The 22,661-nt window shown below is 35.2% G+C and overlaps 1 protein-coding gene across 5 annotated transcripts in view; it reads left to right on the forward strand.

Annotated features, from left to right (window-relative positions):
- Positions 1-22,661, forward strand: part of prkacba (protein kinase, cAMP-dependent, catalytic, beta a) — a 49,255-nt gene that overhangs the window by 21,548 nt on the left and 5,046 nt on the right. For 3 of the 5 annotated variants that reach the window (XM_088597530.1, XM_088597528.1, XM_088597532.1), the window contains exons 2-6: positions 13,297-13,358; positions 14,589-14,717; positions 20,599-20,697; positions 21,572-21,654; positions 22,478-22,604. In XM_088597530.1, coding sequence (XP_088453656.1) covers positions 13,297-13,358; positions 14,589-14,717; positions 20,599-20,697; positions 21,572-21,654; positions 22,478-22,604 — 500 coding nt within the window. Of the gene's footprint in view, positions 1-3,344; positions 3,604-8,558; positions 8,868-13,296; positions 13,359-14,588; positions 14,718-20,598; positions 20,698-21,571; positions 21,655-22,477; positions 22,605-22,661 lie in introns of those variants that run through there. The other 2 variants (XM_088597527.1, XM_088597531.1) reach the window with 2 other exon arrangements.

Genomic DNA, 22,661 nt, shown 5'->3' on the forward strand with positions numbered 1-22,661 from the left:
TATGTAGGAAGCCTCCATTATAACATATTGCATATTCTTGCATATTGTAATAATTCTTACACTTATAAGTGCTTTTCTGGACACTCCACTTAAAGCGCTTTACAGGTCATGAGGACTCTTCTGTACCACCACCAATGTGCAGCCCCACCTGGATGATGCAGTGGCAGCCATAGTGCACCAGTCCGTTCACCACACATCATACCATGTATTTTTTTTAAAAACTGTTAATTTGTTATTTTGTTAATCTCTGGACTGTCAGGCCCAACTTGTTATCTGATTGTGCATCTTTGTTGAATTTTGGCACACTGTTCTGGAAGTTAATTAAATAGTTGTCTCACAATTAAAGAAGAGATTAGTTTGCTTGAAATTGTATGTTGAACACTGTTTTTGAGAACTTGAGAAATTCAGTTAATTTCAGGGAATTGTTACAGAACTGTCAAATTTCAAACCAAAAATCTTCATATTTCTTACATGTTGTACATCACTTTTAAAACCATTTTTGCAATTCATTGTTCTTCTTGAGCAACATGAAAGCATAAAGCTTTACTGTTTGCTAGGGATAAAGTGAAATTAGAGATCAGAGATTTTGGGCTGCAAGGGTTGAATATTCAAATTCTAATTTTAATCTTTTTATTCCTTGTCATATGAAGCCACTAGATGGCACTAGAGTATGTGTAATTGTAAGGAGATTGCTGTTGTGCTGTTGTATTTCTTAGCTAAGTTTAGCTGTCATAGGAGAAGTTCAGTAATGTTTGGTTTTCCCATTACACAACCCTCAAAGCCTTGAGTCAGACCTCAAAGATGCCATGGAAATAAGTCCATTATTTCTTGAGGAAACATTAAATTAATTCCCTTTTAGCTGTCTCTTCACAGGATTGCATGTGTGTTCTGTGACTTCAGTAGATGTGTATTTTTGTGTCTCTACTTTTGTTTAATGAAAGCATAAATGAAAGCATGAATAAGACATGATGTACCACCTTAAAAAGACTGAATACAGGAGAATCATTATTCTCATATGTAATTTTAAGATCTTTATTTTTAGGGATTAAACCTAGTACAACAACCGAAGGCAATATTTGTGAATTCTAATGCACAAGCTAACTCCTGTACTGTTGTCCTTCCCGTCATTACTGTTGATAAGTTTGAAATACTGTCAGTGCGTCCTTCTCCTCATTTTTGAGGGGCTCTGCTGTTAATGTTATACAGTAATGGATATGAGTAACATATAGAATAATATTGGCTGTAGGTTTTCTTTAAAAAATAGACTTTGGAGGCAAAGTACTTGCAATACCCACCATTTTCTGTATGGTTGTGCCATAAATGACTTTGATTAAGTCCACTTCCACAGTAGAAATTGGCCATGAGTTTCATTTAGTTAAGCACAATAAATGTGAGTTTTGGGCAGGAAAGGCCACAAGTCTACAGCTCACGACTGAGTTTTGTGTATTGCTGCCGTTTGGTCTGAAAGTTCTTTTTCTTGAGCCTGTGCTTTGTTTGGGTGAGTGGGGGGGAGTAGTCATACAAGTCACCAAGAAAGTTCAGGTCAGTACTAAGAAACAAGCAGATTCTCCTAGGTGAAATGGTGATTCCCACATGTGCTTGGTCATTTGAAGATGTAGTTCAAGCAGGTAGCTGCGTCAGCATGTGTAGGCTGCAAAGGAACATATTCATCTGAATATGTACCATGTTAATCTGCGGAGTTAGAGTGTACACTGCAGTGTGCTACAACTTCCTTAATGTAGGGCATCTTGCAGGAGGGTAGGGCTGTAGAAGCACTGTAAAACTACAGAAAGGAAGGAGTTTACATCAAATCCTCATTGAAAAGCAATAGATGTACAGTATTAGACTTAAATATCAGAGATCTAATAACATTTTCCAGATCAGATGTTTTTAATTAGTTTTTAAAGAGCTATTTTTTTCCTCAGTATTTTAAAGATTATTGGCTTTGTTTTGTAATGCAAGAAAACATTCGCTGAAGGGAGTTTCTGATGAAAACCACACAAGGAGGAAGTGTGGATTATTAAGATTAGACTGCTTACTGTGTGCTGCTTGCAGCCCATTTTGAGCAGACATAGTAAGATAGACCTTTCAGACTTGAGATTGCCGAGGTTATTGATGACGGCACAGAGATTTGGTTTTAAAGTGTACAAATCATGCAAGACCTGCCTTTGACTGATGAGAATATTTCATGTTATATACTTGAAGGTTCATGGTATAAATATTGAAGCAATCCTTAGAAAATCTCTCCCACTCCCCACTAATTGAACAAGTTAATCTTGTTTTGTAGCTCTTGACTTCTCAGAAGTTCAAGTTGTTGGATTAAGAGATGCAGTAAGTGTTTTGTTTTATACAGGCTAGATGAATAATAATTCTTTTCACTTCACTTTCATTTTCAAGAAGAACAATGAGATTTCTCCCTGTGTCAGTCCCTGGTATGGAAGCATAGCATGCTGTTTATGTTATTAAGCAGGCCTGCATCTGATATTGAGTAAAACATCGTTGCACAATCTTGTCATTGCACAATCACAATGTCAGCATGCAAAGTGTGTCTTGTGGACAGGATCAAGTGGGTGACTTTGTAAATGCATAGCAAAAAAAACAGGAAAGCAGCAAATAGTACAATCTTCCTGTTGTACCTAATAAACAGTATGTAAAATATGCCTTAGTATTTGGCTAGCTATATTGGAATCAAAAGTCAGTAACTGACAGGGTATCTGTAAAATGTGTGTAGTCTATTGTATAATAGCGGAGTGCTTTTCAGTGTTCTGGATGGCATTAGTATCTGTCTGCATCTAAAATGTAGACATTTTAATACTGTCAAGACATTTTGATTTTTCTGCTGGGACAGATTTTGATAGCCATTTTAAACGGCAGCTTTGTTTTGGTGCCTCCTACACACTTCCTATTTTGTTTTCTTCTTTTCGTGGTTCCAATTTACTGCGTGCTTCCAAGCCATAGTACCTTACAAAAACCTGAGGAATGTGTCATGAAAATTCCAGTTCTGTAGCTGAAAACCAGTGGCATTCTTGTACTTTTCACTGGATGGCATAGTCACAGTGGAATAACATACTGGAGAGCAGTATGGAAAAAAAAAACTTGTATATGAAAGTGGACTATTTTTGGAATGTTAATAGCAACAAATCAGATTATAACACTGAACAAATACAGGAGACTTCACTTGCGTATCAAGTGAACGTTACATACTGCCGTATTTATTACTTGTCTAGAACCTTTTTGAAAAGAAATTAAGCATATTATCTCTGACAGGAAGCAAAACCAATTAAGCATGCGGTAAGCCAAGTAGCAGCACAGTGCTTGCAAACAGGAAGCTTGTATCGCACTCCTGTGAGTCAGAACAGAAACTTTGAGTTACCTTTGCACTGCAGTTGCTCAGTGTTGCTAAACACTGTCAGAGCTGTGGAATGGCTTTAGCGAAGGAGCTGCAGTGCAACCAGTGCACAGGCACCAGTTCAGGTCGTCACAAACTGGAAGATTTGGCCAGCCGTATTTTTCACCGACACCGCAAGGGGACCCAGGAGCAGAAGGGTTCAGAAAACGAGGGGCCGCATGTCTCGGAGTTCACCATATGTTGGGACAGATGGAGTAAGTGCCAGAATCTCAGAATTGATCAGACAAGTTGCAGCTCGCATGTAGCAAATAATTCGGAACTTCTTTTGTCAGCAGACTGTTCCATTGGAATAGACTTCAGTAAAATTGAGCTTAAAATATTTGATCTCTGAAACGTGTTAAAAAGAAATGTCTGGTCCTTTTATTTTTTTTTCTTGAAGTGGTATCATGAATTCTGTTAGAAGTTATTTTGAGTAAAGGTGTTCCCAAGAAGTATACATTAAGACAGAGTGTTACTAATCTTGCTTTTCAGGACAGTAGGGTTTTAATTTGATCTATTTCATCTACTTAAAGAAGACAGCCGTCTTTTAACTTATTTGTATGTGTAATTTGTACAAACTCACCAACTGTTTCTTGTGATTGCACTGTTAGAAACGGTTTATAACTTATAGTTTGTGATAGAATAACTTATAAGGCGTTTGCAGATCAGTTTGCCAGAAAGATTAGAAGTCCTTTTATCGCTTTTTTAGAATAATCATTCCTACGTTATTGTATAGACATGTCCTGCCAAAGCTCTTCGCTAATGTTAGTTGTGTCATTTTAATGTAAAGGAGAAATAACACCTTTTTACATCCCAAAGCTAGTTTTTTTTATTTATAAATGTGGAAGTATGCGTCTTATCAGTATTTCAGACTTACGTGCAGCACTATCCTTGATAGTGTTGACTGTGTTAAGCTGCTGTTGCACTGCAATTTCCCTCACGGGATCAATAAAGTATCTATCTATACTGACTGATCACTACAGTTCTGTCAAAAAGTATTTGCCCGCTTTCAGATTTTCTGAATTTTTGCACCATTTGAGTATTATATGAGCCTTTAATGTTCCTAGTGATGTATAAAGCAAACCTGAGTGAACAGATAACTCCAAAATTGGGTGCTTGTTTAATTTATTCTGTAAACAGTCATCCAGCATCCAATGTCCCCATGTGAAAATGGTTATGCCTCCCTAGTTCAGTCAAGTCAATGAAAGGGTTAGCTAGGGCTAGCTGTGTGAATACCTTATTAAACAATCAGGGCTGATTTGGGCCAGCCCTGTTCTATTTAAAACTCACAAACCTTGACTTTTATCATTACAGTGAAGTTCTTTTGACGCTTGTCAGTCTGGAAAAGGTTACAAAACCATTTCAAAACCTATGGGACTCCACTGATCCACGGTTGAAAAGGAGACGATTTGGGACAATATTCCCAAGCACAGCATAAAATCATCAAGGAAGTCACCAAAAATTCCCAGAACAACATCCAAGCATCTGCAGGCCTCTCTCACTTTGACTAAAGTCGATGTTCATGACTCTACCATCAGAAAAGCATTGGGTAAAAATGGAATTTCACTGAAGAGCAGCAAGGTGGAAACCATTGCTCATTAAGAAGAACATTGATGCTTGTCCACTAAAGCACCTGGATGACCACCCAGGCTTCTGGAGGAATGTTCAATGGATAGATTAGTCAAAAGAAGATCCTTTTAGGCAACATGGGTGCCGTTATATCTGGTAAAAAGTCAAAACTGTGTCCCACAGTAAGAACCTTATACCAGTTGTCAAGCATGGTGGTAGTTGTGTCATGGTTTAGGGATGTTTCGCTACCTCAGGACCTGGATGACTTGCCATCATGAATACATGTTCTTTGTATTGGAGCATATAAGACTATCTTGCCAGTTGAGGAGAAGTTGGGTCATGCAACAAGACGATGATACCAAATATACAAACAAGTCTATAAGAGGATGGATGAAGAAGAACAAATTCAGTGTTTTAGAATGACCAAGACAAAGTCCAGACATAAACACCATTGAAATGTTGTGTCGAACAAGCAGTTTATGCTAGAAAACCCTCATATTACTGAGTTCAAGGAGGAATGGGCCAGAAATCCTGCACAGCGATGTGAGAGACCGATCATCAATTACAGGAAGGGTTTGGTCACAGTTATTGCAGCTAAAGATGATGCAACCAGTTACTGAAGCTAACTTTTTCACACAGGGACTTAGGATGTTAGATTACTGTTGACGAAATAAGTGAAGCAGCAAATTGTGGTGTTATTTGTTCACTTAAATTCCCGTTTATAAATCACGTGATGCTCTGATAATATTCACAGCTACTACTGAAAATATTCAACAATTCTGAAAAACTGAGAAGGAGCAAATATTTTTTGAACAGAATTGTAACTATGACTATTGATTGGTTGCGAAGGAAATGCCACTTCTTGAAAAATAAAAAAATGCTGTTTTGGTTGCATTCTACACTTAACCTATGGCTTACAATTAATTTTAGTGTGAAACTAAATCAGAAAAAATAGTGTTCACTTCTGCTCGTTATATACTGCATGCTAACTGCCCATGGCTGTAAGTTGAATAAATGATACCTGGATCACAAAACAAATATCATGCAACAGGACACCAAAACAGAACATATTAGGAATAATCGGCTTAATGATAATAAATGCTTGTTTTTCTATATGGCTTTTAACCTCTATAAGACCCTGAAGTACATTACATATAAGAAGGGATTCACTTCATCCTCCGATGAAGTACAACACCTTCCAGAGTGACATGTGGCAGTCATTATGTGCCAGCAGCCCTACTGGAGGTTAGTAAACAGTCAAAAAATATTTAACCAGTTGATTTAAGGGAGAAACCTCAAATTGGAGTTCACCCTAGTGTCCTAGCTAAATACTCTTACGAACTGGCAGAGGATTTTTAATTATCAAGTAGTCGCTACAGACGCAGTAGTGTTATGGCTCTATTAGGTGTCATAAGTATTTAAGAGGAAGACTTGCATGATGCCTGATTTTCTGCTACAAGAATACTATTTTCCTAAAACGTTTATGTATATAATGTTATTAAAAGGCATGTGCTAATAGCACAGTAATACGTGTGGAACTGGACATTACATTGTAGTGTTGTTAATACATAACTGAATTGCACCATTTTGTATATATAAGAACAGCTTTATTTTCTGTTGTATGCAAAATGGTGGAAGGTGACAGGTCTTTTGCTCTGACAAACTTCACAGTCTTACAGCTTCAGCAAAACAAATCAACGCAGTTTTGATCATGATGAAGTGATACTGTAAACTGATGGATCATTGCATCATCAGATTATTCTTAGAGATGGATTTTTGCCGATTTGCTAAAACTAGTAAACTAAAACAGATAGTTATATGGTATAGAGAATCAGTAATTGAATTAAATGATAAACTAGAATATAAAATAGAATATGTTAGTAATGCTTAAAATAGCTAAAACAAATTAAAATTCAACATGTAAACAGTTTTTCCTGGTCTTGTACATGCTTTGATCCTAATCATTGCCATGTAAATGAGCAATGGTTTTAATCATATTTATTAAAAATATGTATTTTCTAGGATAGGAGTCTTCTATTAAGGAAGCATTTCCCAATATGGCACAGAGGAAAAGGTTGATTTTTCAGTTGCATGACTATTAACAGAATGTAAAAATACCAAAAGTGTAGGTGTAATGATTGCTGTACATGCCAGAAACAAATGACTAAAAAATAATGCCAAGTATTTTGAATAATCTTATACTTCTACAGCAGAGCCAGAATGTGGTACATTTGGAGTTTCATATTCACTAATAATTAATGTGTGGAAGTGCCACTTTTATCATGTTTTTTTCCAGTGTATTCACTTGTATCTTGTAAAGTGGTTTAAAAATGTTGCAGCGGTTTCAGTGGTATTGCTAAAGCATTGCATTGTGCCAGCCTTTTAACCTAACTCTGATAAACAAGGTTTTAGGAGTCCATACTAAAAGAGTGAAATTTAGACCAAGGGCTATATGAGATTAAAAGAAATGGAATATCAAAATATTCCAGTTTGGTGAAAGTGTCCACAACAGATAAATATGGCAGGAAGTTGTGGATAATTACAATTTTAATTCAACATATCCTTCAAAAGAACAACAGTGATTGTTGTTTGTGTTAGTCTATACAGATTTTGTCCCCATATGCATAGTCTAAAAAGTGACATCACAGAAAATGTGGCCTTACTGTATAAATGCAAGCAACATACAAATGGGAGGCAACCGTTCTGTGGTTATATATTGGTTTGTAGACTTGCAGGTCCAGTTTGTAATTTAGCTAGTGTGTATTTTCACATGCAAAAAATCATGACGCATTTTTCTTAGCACATTATAGCACACTATAGTTTTACCATGCATTTAATATGAAATGATTGGCAAGCTAGAAGTAACTGTCTTGCAACAGATTCATTTGTTAAAGCTGGCCAACGTCCTTTCATACAACAACCCCTTTAATTTTAGTTTTTTTTAGAATCATTTTATAATTGTCTCAATCAACAGTGTAATCATGTGACCAAATGACTTCAGGTTGCTGATTAAAAAAAACAGTTTCCACTGTCTCTTATGTGATGTCTGGTAACATTAGTGAGGTGCTCATACTAAGCATCACTGTGCTGAATTTGGACAAAGCAGGCATGACTGTCTTGTCTATCTTCAGCTGTGTTGGAATCTTATAGCATCTGGATGGTTCCCTTTGTGGCCAAGCTGTATTTTCCTGTTTTAATACTGGAATAGAAAAACAACATTACTATGCATGTGAACAACGCACACATTAAGTGTTATGTTGGGTTTTATTTTCTTTCCAGTCTCGCATGTCTTGTTTACATTATGTAGAACCTGAACCATTTTGTATCTTTTGTTATCTGAATAGAAATGTTTTTCTTTGTGTTCCTTAACTTTCCAACCCAGTTGCTGCTACTGCGTTGTGTGGCTCAGGGATTATCTCTCACTCATTTCTAAAGACCTGCAAAGCAGCAGCTCTTAATGGGTTAAAACCCACCCTTTGAATAGGCACTGCTACAGCTTGAAGTCAAGTGTTAATTCTGTACAGATCGTGTTACCATAGCAATGCCCTATGCTTGATCTAATTGCAAACATCTTTTTGCATCATGGTGTGCTAGCATCCTCAGAGCTGTTTCAACTTCCCTTTAGAACAAGCTAGTCATTTAACAATCTGGAGATATTGTTGTTTTATTTTTGTCTTTTGGATCTGTCATCTAAACTTCGACTTAGATGCTAGCACTCGAAAAATGTCAGATCTCTAAATCTATGCAGAAGGCAAATGTGTACCCAGCACATTCTGCATGATAGTTCTGTTAAAGGTGTTTTGTGGTTGGTTACTGTATGGAATTAGTGCTTTATTTGCCATTTGTGCAGAGACACTTGGATAATTTCTTAGCAAAGAATGTTTCTGGGGATTCAGATCCAAAATGAATGGTGAGTACATTTTTTATCTAAGCCTGTCCTTGAAAGACAAAAAAGATGCTTGTATGATCATTTTGTTTATCTGAGAACTAAGTAATGACAATTATCAGTAATTGATAAAGTGAATGGTTTTTGCATAGAATTTTTCATCTTTTTTATTTTGTCACAATTCGGTTTCTTAAAAAGAGTAAAAGTAAAACGATAGTACTGAGATTATGGTAGGTAGTGTTAAATCCTGCAGTGATTTTGTTTGAGTGTGTGATGGCTGTGGGTGGAAAGTAAAAGGGATTTGAGTGGCAAGCAGGACATTGTGCTGCAAAATCGTAAGAAAACAATTTAGAAGCAAAGACACATTTTGTCATGCAGCAGCAGCCATTTAGAATATTCTATTTGTAGATCTAATACAGCAATATTTGTCTGCTAACTCTGGTTCAATGCTGGGATGTTCCGTTACATAACAAATTTCATGATGACCACAGACAGTAAAAGAACTTTAAAGTGTCAAAACAGTATTTCCTGTATCCTTCCGATAATTTTGTTCCTAAGGGTGGACACAGGTTTTCATGATAGGGGGGCGTTTTGAGCTTGAAAGGCGAAATAAGTCCCTTGATAGTGGGGTGTGGGGGTGTGTAGTTCTGGAACAAAATCATAACCTGGAAGCCTAGAGAGAGATTGTACTGAGTCCATGCTATCTCCAGACTTACAAAAATGGGAAATTGTCATTAGTTTATGAAAAATAAGCAATGTGTATTTGATATATATATAGTTGCCTGTGCATGCATATGGTGAATAGTGTTTAATATGCATGTTGCAGAAAACACATTTATGTCCAGTGCCATTGTCTGTATTCTTTCTCTGCATATTTCTGCATATTTGACAACAGCTTAGAAGTAAAAAGCCTTAGGGTCTTATTGATTTAGAAACGAAAATGAAACATCAATAACATGTATTGCTGAGGTCCAGACCTGAGTTATTTTTTGGGAGGTGGGTGAGAAAGCAATATTAAAGGAGAGCAATTCCATTATCCCCCTTACACCCTTTTCCTCAGGTCCATACAGTTTAGATTTATTTTCGGTATTACGCTTGGGCGTTCACAGGGTTTGAATTTGTATTGATGAAGATGTTCAATATTCCTTTTCAGAAGATCTGTATAAGTGCTGGGGTAGGAGAGCAGGGTTTACTCCACTCCCCATCTGCCGTTTGTTGCTGTATTTAAAGGTGGTCCATGTTGACAAGATCCACATTAGTGTACACTTGGGTTTTTGTTAAATGTTTGAAAGATCTCATATATTCACGGGTTTTTCTTTTGCTTTGGCATGTTAATGTGTAATTAGAACCATTAGAATGTGCTCTTACACTTTAATTGAATACATCTGAGATGTGCTGTGTCTTGGTTTTTAAAAGTGGTAAGACTAGTGTTGGTTGTAATAACTATTTACGAAGACTATAATAGACTTAGACTTAGAAATAGACTTGGACTTGGTGCGTATATCAAAATGTAACTACAAGTAATATTGCTTAAGTTCCTATTGGAAAAAGCAATCATGGTTTCAGTGCTTTTATATGTTTTTGCTAGCTTTGCTGCTATGAATGTGAACCAAACAACCTCTCCAGTTAAAGGTATAAAACCATAAACATTATGGTTAACTGAAGCTGGGTACATGGAACAGTAATATTTTTTAGTTCCCCATTCAGACATGCCTTACTACACTGGACACTAAAAAGACAGAGACATTGCGTGCTTGCCTTGAACCGGTCATATTGTCGAAATCGAATGCTGACTTTAAAAACATCCTTTTAATAAGGGGTTAAATAATCAAAGCTTTACTTTTTTTGAGAAATAATATTTCTAATACTAATTTGAAAAATACTTTTTAACATCTTTAGTTGTAGGCAAATGTGCATGGATGTTTTCTTCCTCGTACAGTATAGTGTTAATGTGAAGTATTTTGGCAAGATATGAAAATGTTCATGTAAAGTGTGCAACATGTTGGGGCTTATTTGGTATCATGTAACACACTCAGTGGATTCTGAAAAATTCCAGAAGTTCTACAGAGTTCTACTTCTACAGAGTAAGGGTATCTTTAAAATTTGGAAATCTTTTTATCCTTTTTGACTTTATTACTGCATGGTTTTGGTATTCTATTTCGGCTCAGAAATTGCTTGGCCTAACATTAACAAACTTTCAACGCATTCTCATGTTTTGCATGCAGAAAAATATATTGTACTGTGAAAAACAATGGATAAACCAATGATGGATTCAGGTTTCTTGATGTAACAAAGGCCTGTGATAAAAAAAAAATAATTTGTAATTGAAAATATGAGTTCACATGAGTATTTAGAAGCTGGGATTAGTAAGTGTATCATGGTTTTTGAATGAGTTTCCCCCCCTCTTTTTTCCTCTATCACATCTGTCAGATTCAGTATCCTTAACTGTCTTAAGTCCTCTTTGTGTTGTCTTGCATTTCTGCTGTGATGTGTATTACAGGAATCACAATTTTTTTTAAATGCTAGTGAGAAGCCGTCTGCTTCTGCAGTATTTTTAAGATTACCAAATAACACGTGATTTCCGTAATAATGCTAAAATCTGTTAACCCTTGAGAGGTTTCTTCAGTGGTGTGTTATTCCAGTTGATTCAAAGAGAGCTTTAGGATTAAAATACTAAATGAATATTTGAGGCCAATTTTAGAACTGTCTTTATCTTAAAATTAAATAAAAGATTAGCTTATAGCTCAGGCGGAGTGGTGGCTCTGTGGCTAAGGAACTGTGCCTGTGGCTGGAAGGTTGCCGGTTGAAATCCCGTGGCCGGCAGAGGAATCCTACTCCGTTGGACCCCTGAGCAAGGCCCTTAATCCCAACTGTTCCAATAAAGTGATCTCTCTCTATCTCTAAAATCTTACCCTGGAGTACTGAGATGCTGTTCATCCAGTTACACTGCTCATCAGTTGTGAGTGTGTCACCACAAGTGTGGCTGAAGTGACCAAGAGCCACCAGGATTCACTAAAGGCAGCTGGAGAATCCACTGGTGCTCTGCTCATTTACAGCTGACCTCTGCATGCTGTATGATGCAGAGCTGCAGTCTGAAAAACATGCAGTAGCACAGTGCAGCACTGCCACTTTCTTGGAGGAAATCTGGTCCTTTACATTAATTTGAAAATTCCTAATTTGAACTGTATAGCAATATTATAGATACAATGTAAATAATAAATTGCTGTCGTTAAATTAAAAGCTACCACTCCTTTGTTTCACATCTGTATATGACATTCTTTATTCTGATAAGCAATAATAGATAGATCTAGTATTGTGAAAGAAGATAAAATCGATTCTTTTGATTCTGTCAAAAATCCTGATGCTCTTTGTAATCTATCTGGAGAGAAAAACCTCAGTAATAGCTAAAGAGATTCAAATATATTTAAAAAAAAAGTCAAATGAACAAGGGAAACCATATTTGTTATGTATTTCTCTTTCTGTCTGTTGTACTTAAATACTTGTATTCTCTGTGTATGTAATCCACTTTTTTATCTTATGTGCTTGTTGTTAAAAACATAAACCTTCTCTCTCTCTTTCTCTCTCCTTCTAATCATCCCATCCATGTGGGTGAATGTTCCTGCAAACCCTTGGTGAACTATAGAGACTTTTGGTATGCTCATTCTTTCATAAGATGCACAAAGTCACAGAAAAGGAAAAAAAACTAATCTTGCATGTTTGAATTACTTATTCAAAAGATACTTAATTGTGATTCATTCTCAATCCAATAACCTACAAATTCTGTGATATGAGTCTAAAACTGCAATTTGAAGTTTAAACACCCACTTGGCTCTTTTCAGAGCCTGTTATGACAGTGGTGCCAGATTGTTTTCCCCCAGATCAATTTTTAGATTGACGTGATCCCTGACAGTGCAAATCGCCACTTGATCTCTGTGACTATGGGTAGCTCGAGTCTGCTGTGTTTTTTCATGTAGCTCTAGTGTCTTTGCTTGTAGTAATACTGTGCTTTTCAGACCTCAGCTTTATTTTTTGACAGTATTACTTTAAAAGTGATGCCCAACAGTTCTGTGTCTAAAACAGTGCAGTTCCTGACTTGGATGTTACTCCTTTCCAAGCAGTTTGGTCCATCTGGAAAGACGTCTGAGCTCTTGGCATCACTCTTGAGATTGCTTGCCTGGGTGTTTCTGTGGGTTTCTTCTTAATCTTATTATAATAGTGTTTTTGATCACGGTGGAACTACATTTTGTTAAAACATAATGTAGATGGGAGCTTAAAAATGGATTTTTTCTTAAAATTTTTCTTAAAAATCGTCATGTCTTGCCTGTGGATAAACTCCCACTAACATTATGTTTTCTCTCTTGCCCACCAAACCTTATGTACATGGATTTTTATAGGCTGTGGAAGAACCTGGAACTACATGTACTAATTGCACACTCGTTTCTCCTTCTTTCAGTGAAAGAGTTCTTAGCCAAAGCCAAAGAAGATTTCTTACGAAAATGGGAATGTCCACCACAGGTAAACATCATAATGAAAATCAAGTAGCAATGCCTTTACACCATTATTGCAAAATAAAAAGGATTTCTTGTCATTGAGGACATTGACAAATATTTGGAAAGGTAATGTTTTCTACAATTTGAGCCAAGTAAAAACGTTTAAATTGGTAATGGTAAAATATTTTCTGAAATATCGTTTTTTTATATGTTGATGTTTATTGCTGTGTATTCTAACACATCCATTAAGCGTTCACTGAGATGTAGTGCTGCACACAGTTGATCTTTGTGCCGTTCTCTTCAAAGGATTGCTTTGAAACCTCTTCAGATACTACTTTGGGATATATAGTGGCTATTGTTAATGGGGGTATCATTTAATAATCTCTGCATTCTGAAAAACAATTGCTGATATTTCAGTAGCTGACAGTCCTTTGTACAAAACATATTTATCACAAAAAAGTTCCATGTGGCAAAATTTCATACATTGCCTCTAAATATTTTTACTCAGTGTATATAAAATGTGTGGTATTCTGGGTTTTCCAGTGCCTACTTATACCAACTAGACAAGTAAAGTGGATTACACAAAAAACTGTTAACTTATCTGATGTGTTAAAGTGAACATAGATCACACGACAGAGGTTTCATATTTGCACAGCATTTTCTTACTTTTTTTTAGCCTGTTTTTCAAATCTCATCTGACAGCTATGATCCCCGTTACCACACACAAGTGAAAATGAATTGTAGGTTTACTCCTCTGGTCCAAGCCTAGAGCTATTTGTCTTTAAATGCGTCATGACACAGCGCCGTATCAGGACAAAAGTGCCGACTGGTAGAAAGTGTGTCCATTACCTCACAACATAACATGCTTACAAGCACCCAGGAGGCCGCAGGGGTCACTGGGAGAAGAGAGATTATGGCCGACGAATCCCACCCTGTCCTTGACACACTCAGCCAGTTGAGCCCTGCCGCATAAGGGGATCCTAGTCACAGTCTGCTCGCGATAAGGCTCGGACTCGAACCTGCAGTCATGGGGCTTTGCCACCACCCGACTGAGCACTTTTACCGCTTCAGCTATTCAAGTGGTTCTTGTGCCATTCCCCCCCCCCCATGTAGTGATCACTCCCTCCCAGCCTTCAATTGTGAATGAAAATTGGTTCCTGCTAATCACCCAGGAGGGTCAAACAGATTTCACATGACTTGTTTCCTAATGCCGCAACCTTATTGCCAAACTGATGGGCCATGTATTTTTTTCCAGAGCACGGCTGGTCTAGATGACTTTGAGAGGCAAAAAACCCTCGGCACAGGCTCTTTCGGAAGAGTTATGTTGGTAAAACATAAAGGAGCAGAGCAGTACTATGCCATGAAGATACTGGACAAGCAGAAGGTTGGTAGAAAAGAAAATGTCTTTCCTGTTTAGTTCAAGATAAGTATTAAAAAATGGTGTTTAAAAATAAACTTGTTCACTTTACTCATTCTGACACATTGGTTTGCATTACATTAATAATTGCATTTTAAAAATGTTTAATTTTGTGCTCATCCAATTTAGAAGCTTTATTTGTATAAGACACTGTTATCTATTTATCTGATGTGCACATAACTGCTTTGCAAACTCTGCAAGAATTATGGGTTCCTTATATTGATGAAGCTATCCTTTCTTTTATGGGCAGTTCATCAATTTCTGACAGTATTTAATGAAGTATCAGGCCTATGTGTAATGCAGTAATGTGACCATCCTGATTTCCAGTAAACCTGATATTATGATTTGTTTTTATTGCATAGATCTAACGCAGCAAAGCTGTCATCACACATCCCTAGGCTGGATGACTGTATCTGAATTGACATGCAAATCAGCTTAAGCCGAATGTGTTTGGGATGAGTTTTGCTTAGCCCTTTAATGAAGTATAACAAATACAAACTTGCTCGTTAGAAATTACGGTAACATTACCTGAATGTTGTTGAATCATGGCCTCATAATACCTTCATTATTGCTCCACAAAATGTTATAATCACATTCATCATGCTTTATAGGGACATGCAGAAATGACATAACCTTTGGATAAGAGGAGATGATGTTTGTTTTACAATCATTTCTAGCACTTAGTACAATGCAGTTATTACCATACTGCACCCTGATTTGTACTCAAAAACTACTATAAAAAAGCACAGCAGCTGCTGTTATTTTGATATTTGTTCAACCTTTTCTAGCACATTTGTGAAACTGTGCAATTTAAACCTAAACATAAAGGTAAATCTGAGGAATGCATTTGTAGAATGCAGAAATGTGCAATGTTCCCTCAGAAATTAAATGGAAATAGTAAGAAACACATACTCCATATACACTCTCTTAATATCAAGTTTTTGTTTAAATGTGACTCAAAATATACAGTATACTATTTTTTAATTCAGGAAAAATCAGTTGTCACTTTAATACTCTTAGCTACAGTCGGCAACAGAAAGCATGACGGAGTGTTGAAGACAGTATATGCTGCTTATACCCAGTTGCCTGTCAGGATGAATAGAATCACTTGGGTGACAGGTAGCTGGGCAGTTTCAGTGTTCTTCCAGCCACTGTCCATTACCCATTGTGTCACACTTACTAAACAATACTGTAACATGTCTTTGTAATAGGATGTACCTCATGTGTATATTGTAAAATTGCTAAACCCTAAGAAAATATATTACTGTGAAAAATAAGCTGTGAATAATTTAAATTCTTTAAAAGCAACCAGCCTATAATTATTAGTTAATCATCAGAAATTCCCTCATTAATAAGGAAAAAATGTTTGTAATATGACATTAGAGAATTTAAGTTAAATGGCATTTTAAAGGCTCACTTGGAGTAAAAGGACTAGAGAGCTAAGTCCAGATGTGAGCACTATTCACCATCCACCTATAACAACGGTCTTCCCTTCACATTTTACATTACATTGACAAACATTAACAACCACTCTGTTTAAAAATAACTTTTGTAGAACTATATAGACAGCTTACCCAAATAAAGTCTAATTGACTAGAGTTTTCATCTCTAGTTTTAGAATGGACCCATAATGCACCATCTCTCTTATTTGCATGCATTTTTAATGGACATGCACTTTTAATCACATTTTTTTAATTACACAACATTTTTCAGGAATGCATCTTCCTCATAAAAGTTGAATGATTTGTATTTTTTTTAATTTGTCAAGTTTTTTTTCTCACTTAGTTTCTCCTAGATCAATAATCAATAGATCTAGATTAAAGTGTTGCATAATTTACTTGCATCGCATATGTTCTGTGGCTAATCTTATCAGTTACTGGGTCATATATTTTCTTAGAATATCAGAATACTATTGAAACATCATAATGATGTGCATGTTAGAGAGATGTCAACTTTAATTCAATCTTTATTGATAATCATTTTTTTCATATTGCTGATATTGACAGTTTTATGCTTACACGACACTGATTTGTAGTTCCTGAATGGAATTCAATTTCTTATTAATCTTAAAATTGAGTAAAGACCAATTAACTATTTTTAAGTGTCCTAATTTGCTATGTGTTTGTATTTGATGACAGAATGATTATTTATTCCACAGTAATAACTTTAACATTATAAATTCATATTTTTCTAAGTTAAGTGTCAAGTAAGTGTAATGTTGGTTTTTGAGGTGCTCTTACGTTTAGAAATGCAATAGTTAACTTAAGACAGTGAAACGGATTTATTTCTTCCACCTTATTATTAAAATGTAAAAGGGCAGTTGTGGAATGTTGTCACTTGCCTAAGGTTTTTTTACTATCCAAAAAAACATTACACAGAAGTGTTGCGCAAGTGTGATTAATGTGCTCGATACAGAAATCCTGTGGGAAACAATTAACAGATACCTTCAAAATTAAACCAGTGCACCCAAGAAATGGGAAATGACTCCTGTAATAATATTAAGCACATTTCTATTTTGGTTCCAAACTTAGGGTGTTGTCAGTACAAATAAGTAACTGCTTTCTGGCAGACATAGAAAAATAAGGAAGTTAACAAACTTTCACTACAATATCTGTATAGAAAAGAGAAGGAAAAGCTACCATAAATGGAATTTAATGCCTTCAGTTACACACTGAGATTGAAGTGATAATTTAACTGCAGAAGATTTAAATCATGTTTTTAATGCTGTGCCAAGTTAAAGCTCAACATAGACGTAAAACTAATTTAGTATATTTTTAGGAACCTTGCATTCAATTTTGAAGATTCTTAAAACATAAAACCAAAAAAAGTTTTGTGGTCAGAGGAGATTCTTCGTAAATACAGGATAACCTAAAACAGTGTCTTGTGGAAAAGGCTTGATTAGCTCTCAAGTGAGATTGAAGCAAAGCACTCTTTGTATCAAAATCGGAGCATTCCTATTCACACACCATTGTGCAACCTATTGATTGCTTTTGACTCTGTAGTTTCATGATATCTCATAAATGCAAAGGTGGTGGCATTTTAAAGAAAACACACCATTATAATTTATCTGAATCTGTTTGTACCATGAAATCAGAAAGGAAATCTTATTTCTAAAATTACATATTTTGGCATCTAAAAGTCTTAACATTGCTATCTCTCTCTGTCTCTCTCTCTACTTAGTTGAAACAGGTAGTGAGTCTTAAGACAGGTTTGCCATTTTGTATGTTCTATGCCACAATGTTAATGGCAAACACTATATACTAATACATTTTATTACTAATGTGAAACTTGATTACTAACCTATTCTAAAGGTTCATTGGTTGTAGAGAAGGCCCTACCTATTTTATGGCTGTTAAAAAGAGGACAGACCATGAAATTTCAGCTTCACCATGAAATCTTGGCCTCATTCTATATGAGTATTAGTTTAAATTTGAGACACCTCATTGTCAAAATTACAGAACTGCATTTCTTTTGACATTTGACTGTAACAAATGTCAACATTGAGCTCTATTCTCTATGATACTCAGTGATTGGTAGCATCTTGTGGTATTTTTACTCCTGTGATGTAGAGATCTGAGCTGCTACAGAGTGTGTAGTGCTTATTGTAATAAACCATGTGGAAAACATAACATCCAAATTCTGCATGCAGAGTCAGTCATACATTCTGGTATGATCTGCAATCATTCTTGTCTGGTTGTAAACTGACTTTTTTCATGTTAATGACAATTGAAACAAATGAAAAAAAAACACGTTTTATTGCACAACATGAGAATTAAGATTTAAGTATCATTAACTGAAAGTTAGCTGTTTTGAAACTTAATGATTCAAAATTAAGTGAATTTGGTTGATCCATATAGACCCATGATGCTGTCATTTCTGAAGTTGTTTTGGTTATGAAATGATAAACTGACTTTCTTTTATCTAATCAAGCCCAGTAGAAGTTAGGGCTGTAAGGGTTTAGATAAAAACTAAGAACAGAGTGTGGGTTATTAGGGCTGGCTACTTGTAGGGTATTATCTCAACGGTGGGTTCATTTTGCTCTTACAAGATTAATACAGTAACACTAGTAATATGATAATCCCCCCATAATCAAATAAGCTAAAATGAAAATATAGTTTAACCTTACTTAATTTAAAGTGCTAAATTATATAACAAGTACTTAATTCATTCCATCAGTTTTTCGTTCAAGATGAGTATTCTCTTAATCTGAATTAAGTATAATTGTAATAGGCAGAATCATCACTTTTGTTTGATCATTTATTAAAAAATGATGGCTGATCATTCTACCATACAGATCCTTGAAAATAACATTGCTTGTTTTAAACTAACAAGAATTCCCTATAAAGCATTACAGGGAAATGTTTTAAAATATCTCTTAAAAATACAAAGTACTGCAGAATATTTACATTCTAAAATGGAAATGTACAATTTCAAACACCTTACTCTTCCCATGCCATTTATATCTGAGCTTTTTTTATATCGACAGTACCCATTATTATTATTAACCTTGCTGAGCCTTTGGCTTTGGTACTGTATTTTAGTTATTATGATAAAGCAGCTGTCTGCTGGGCATTTTTAATAAATTACATCAATTGTGATTTTTGTATTGAAGCATATTAGAAAAGAAAAAGATTGAATAACATAGGCTAACATCCCTGTTTCTCAAGCGTTTCTGTAATATCAATGGGTGTATTCTCCCTCTTGTGACCTTTTGGCTGGTTGTCTCTGCAAAAACCTTTGAAAGGTCATACTGGAAAATGTCAAACACCCAGAGAACTTCAAACATATCTGACATCTTTTCAAGTGGTTTTTGAATCCCTGCATAGCTCAGAACAATGTGATTGGTCATTTAGTCAAGCAGGTGAAATGATTAATCACAAAAAAGCAGTCTTGAAAATGTACTGTATACTCTTCCTTCTGTATCACACTGCATTCCCATATAACTTTTATTCAGTTTACACGTAACAGAAAAGCAAAGTCATGTTAAGATTGTAGCATACCCCCAGACTGTGCAGGTGAACTTTTGCCTGTTCCTTTTCTATCCAAAATGTCATCAGGGCCAGGAGATGTGTGCTTCGCTATTAGTAAAACTAATAGTAGTTCTTTCAGTCTTTACTGGCTAAGAGCTAAAAATACAAAAGGTGTGATTTTTCTAAATGAAAGTTATGTAGCTTAGTATTGAATGGTGGAAAAAGAGGTGTCAGTGTTATTAACCCATGTTTTGTATAAATTAAAACTTAATAAAAAAAAGTAATAGTTTTTTATTTTTTTCTCAAGTAAAACTTAATAATAAAATTTTAAATGTGTTAAAAACTTGTACCTTTTCAGTCATCTCTTAACGTTTCAGCAATTTCCATATATCATCTGATTTATTTTAATACAAAAAGGTTACACTGTATTTTTTACAAATACCCTTTAAAGCATCTTTTTAATATATCTTTGCTCTTATATCCCAAAGCAATTTCTTCCATCTAAATAAACAGAAGTCATGAACGGTTAACTTAAAAAATAAATGCAGCCAGTTATAGTCAACTGTGAGGTCTGCCTTATGTACATTGATTAAAAATAACTGTAGGAGAGTGCTTAACTCTCTTATATGTACATACAGTATCTATCACATATGAATGCATTAAGAATTTGTAGAGGTTAAATATAAAATTCAACAAATCTCATATCAGGGTAGAAAATAATGCACAGAGGAGCTTCAGCAAATTTTGCCAAATGTTCTATCTCTGCTGCAATATTACTCTGTTACACATTTACTTATCATAGAAATCTTAACTTGTTGGAATTTATTCTTATTAATTGCTGGTGCATGTGTTCACCTTTTTGTGTCCTTGTTTTGTAGGTTGTAAAGCTGAAGCAGATAGAACACACATTAAATGAAAAGAGAATATTGCAGGCTGTGTCCTTTCCATTTCTTGTAAGGTTGGAGTATGCCTTTAAGGTAAATGTATATTAATGGATGTTTAGAAGACTAGCATTAACCAATAACAAATGAAATATGCAATATAACCACAAGTACAGTATACTTCAAGGGGTCTTACATTATTTTAGGCCAATTGATTCTTTAGTTCAGTCATGAGTTATAATTTTTTTTTTTTAATTGAAGACCAAAAGTTCATCTATTTACCTACAGAAGTCTGCAGACGAAACTGTAGAAGTCAGTTCTTCTACATTTGAGGCAACGTATACTGAAAAAACAGGTCTTATCACATAAAAAGCACTTATTGTTAGAATCATCTTCTGAGTAGGTGGCCCATTGAAATTTAACTCCTGTTTGAATGCTTTGAATTATTCAGTATTCAGGGGGAAAAAAAGGTTTTTGTTCATACAAATTACACACAAATATACCTATTCTCTTAGTATATTTCTGTTACGATAACACTGGTGCACCACGTCAAAGTTCTTTGTTGTTTAAAAATCCACTGTTGATGAAGCCCAGTCTCATCTTTTGTCACATCTTTTGTGAAGCAGCAAATGCATTTGACTGTAGTACTGTAAGAAGTCAAAGTTAGTTCAAAACACTCAAGCGTTTCACACAATATGTGAAATATGCAAACATTTTTTTCAAGACCCTGATATGCTTATCTGTAAATTAATGTAATGGTTATATTACTTATCACAATATGCTCTAATAATATGCTTCTAATAAGATTCTATATTATAGTTAGAAAGAACAAGGTGACCTCTATGTTCGTAGCTGCTGGGTCTTCTTTGTAGGACTGAGTTAGATATACAATTGGTGTTTTACAAGTTTAAAGGACAGTGCAGTGCAAACTGCTTGTCTTACCCAAATCCCCTTTTTTCCTTGATTGTAGGATAACTCTAATTTGTATATGGTGATGGAGTATGTTCCAGGAGGAGAAATGTTTTCACATCTTAGAAGAATTGGAAGGTTTAGGTAAGTGAAATTCATTAGCTGGGTGGAAATGAATGAGATCTGCTTGCTTGCATACTCTAATATAGAGAATTTTGAAATGCCATCCTAACTTTGAGGTGGAAATGTAGAAAAAATATTTGTTGTGAATTTATAAACAGCATATAATGGTGTTTCAGTTTTATTTCAATACAGGAATAGTAATAAAACCCACCACTCTTGGTGTAATTATGGCAATGAGACGAGAAATATAAACTTGTTAGCCATAGTGGCAAATCCATATATTTTATCATTTGTGCTCATTTTAGGTAGGAGGTCTTTTTTATAACTTGTTAAATAAGTTTAATAAATAAATAAGACAGTGTAGGATACAGACTACATTTGTCATTACATAACTTCTGTTTCTATCTCCTTTAACATCATGCCTGAAGAAAACGTTTACTTGAGAGTAGAGAACATTATATTGTAGTTCCCCAGAACAGTATTTCTAAGTATACACAATAAGAATAGCATGCTCTACATTGCAGTTAATTATAGAAACAGTGGTATAAGTACAAATATAGCAAGCAAGAATAAACCAGTAATAACCAGTCCCCTTTACCCTTGGGAAAATCTTTTTTTACTAATTTAAATCGAATTTGAAAAACTTTTTTATTTATATTTATCCAAAATAAAATGATAATTATTCATAATCTAACATATGTTAATTGGGGAAAAGTTAAAAATCTGATGATTGAACCTGAAATGCAACATGCAAAAATTAAAACGTCAATGCACATTTTAAATGTGATGAACGCATTGCATTATTCCCTGAGGCTTAACTGTTTCTGTGGCTGTCTTCCCTTAGTGAACCTCATGCACGATTTTATGCAGCTCAGATAGTACTGACATTTGAGTACCTCCATTCACTAGACCTCATCTACAGAGATCTGAAACCCGAAAACCTTTTAATCGATCAACATGGGTACATCCAGGTAAGTAACCGCCAATACTACCAGTGTTGATATTGGAAATACTCACAATTTGAGGAT

This window comes from Lepisosteus platostomus, chromosome 11 (assembly GCF_059453375.1).
Source record: "Lepisosteus platostomus isolate fLepPlt1 chromosome 11, fLepPlt1.hap1, whole genome shotgun sequence".
NCBI classification, from domain to species: domain Eukaryota; kingdom Metazoa; phylum Chordata; class Actinopteri; order Semionotiformes; family Lepisosteidae; genus Lepisosteus; species Lepisosteus platostomus.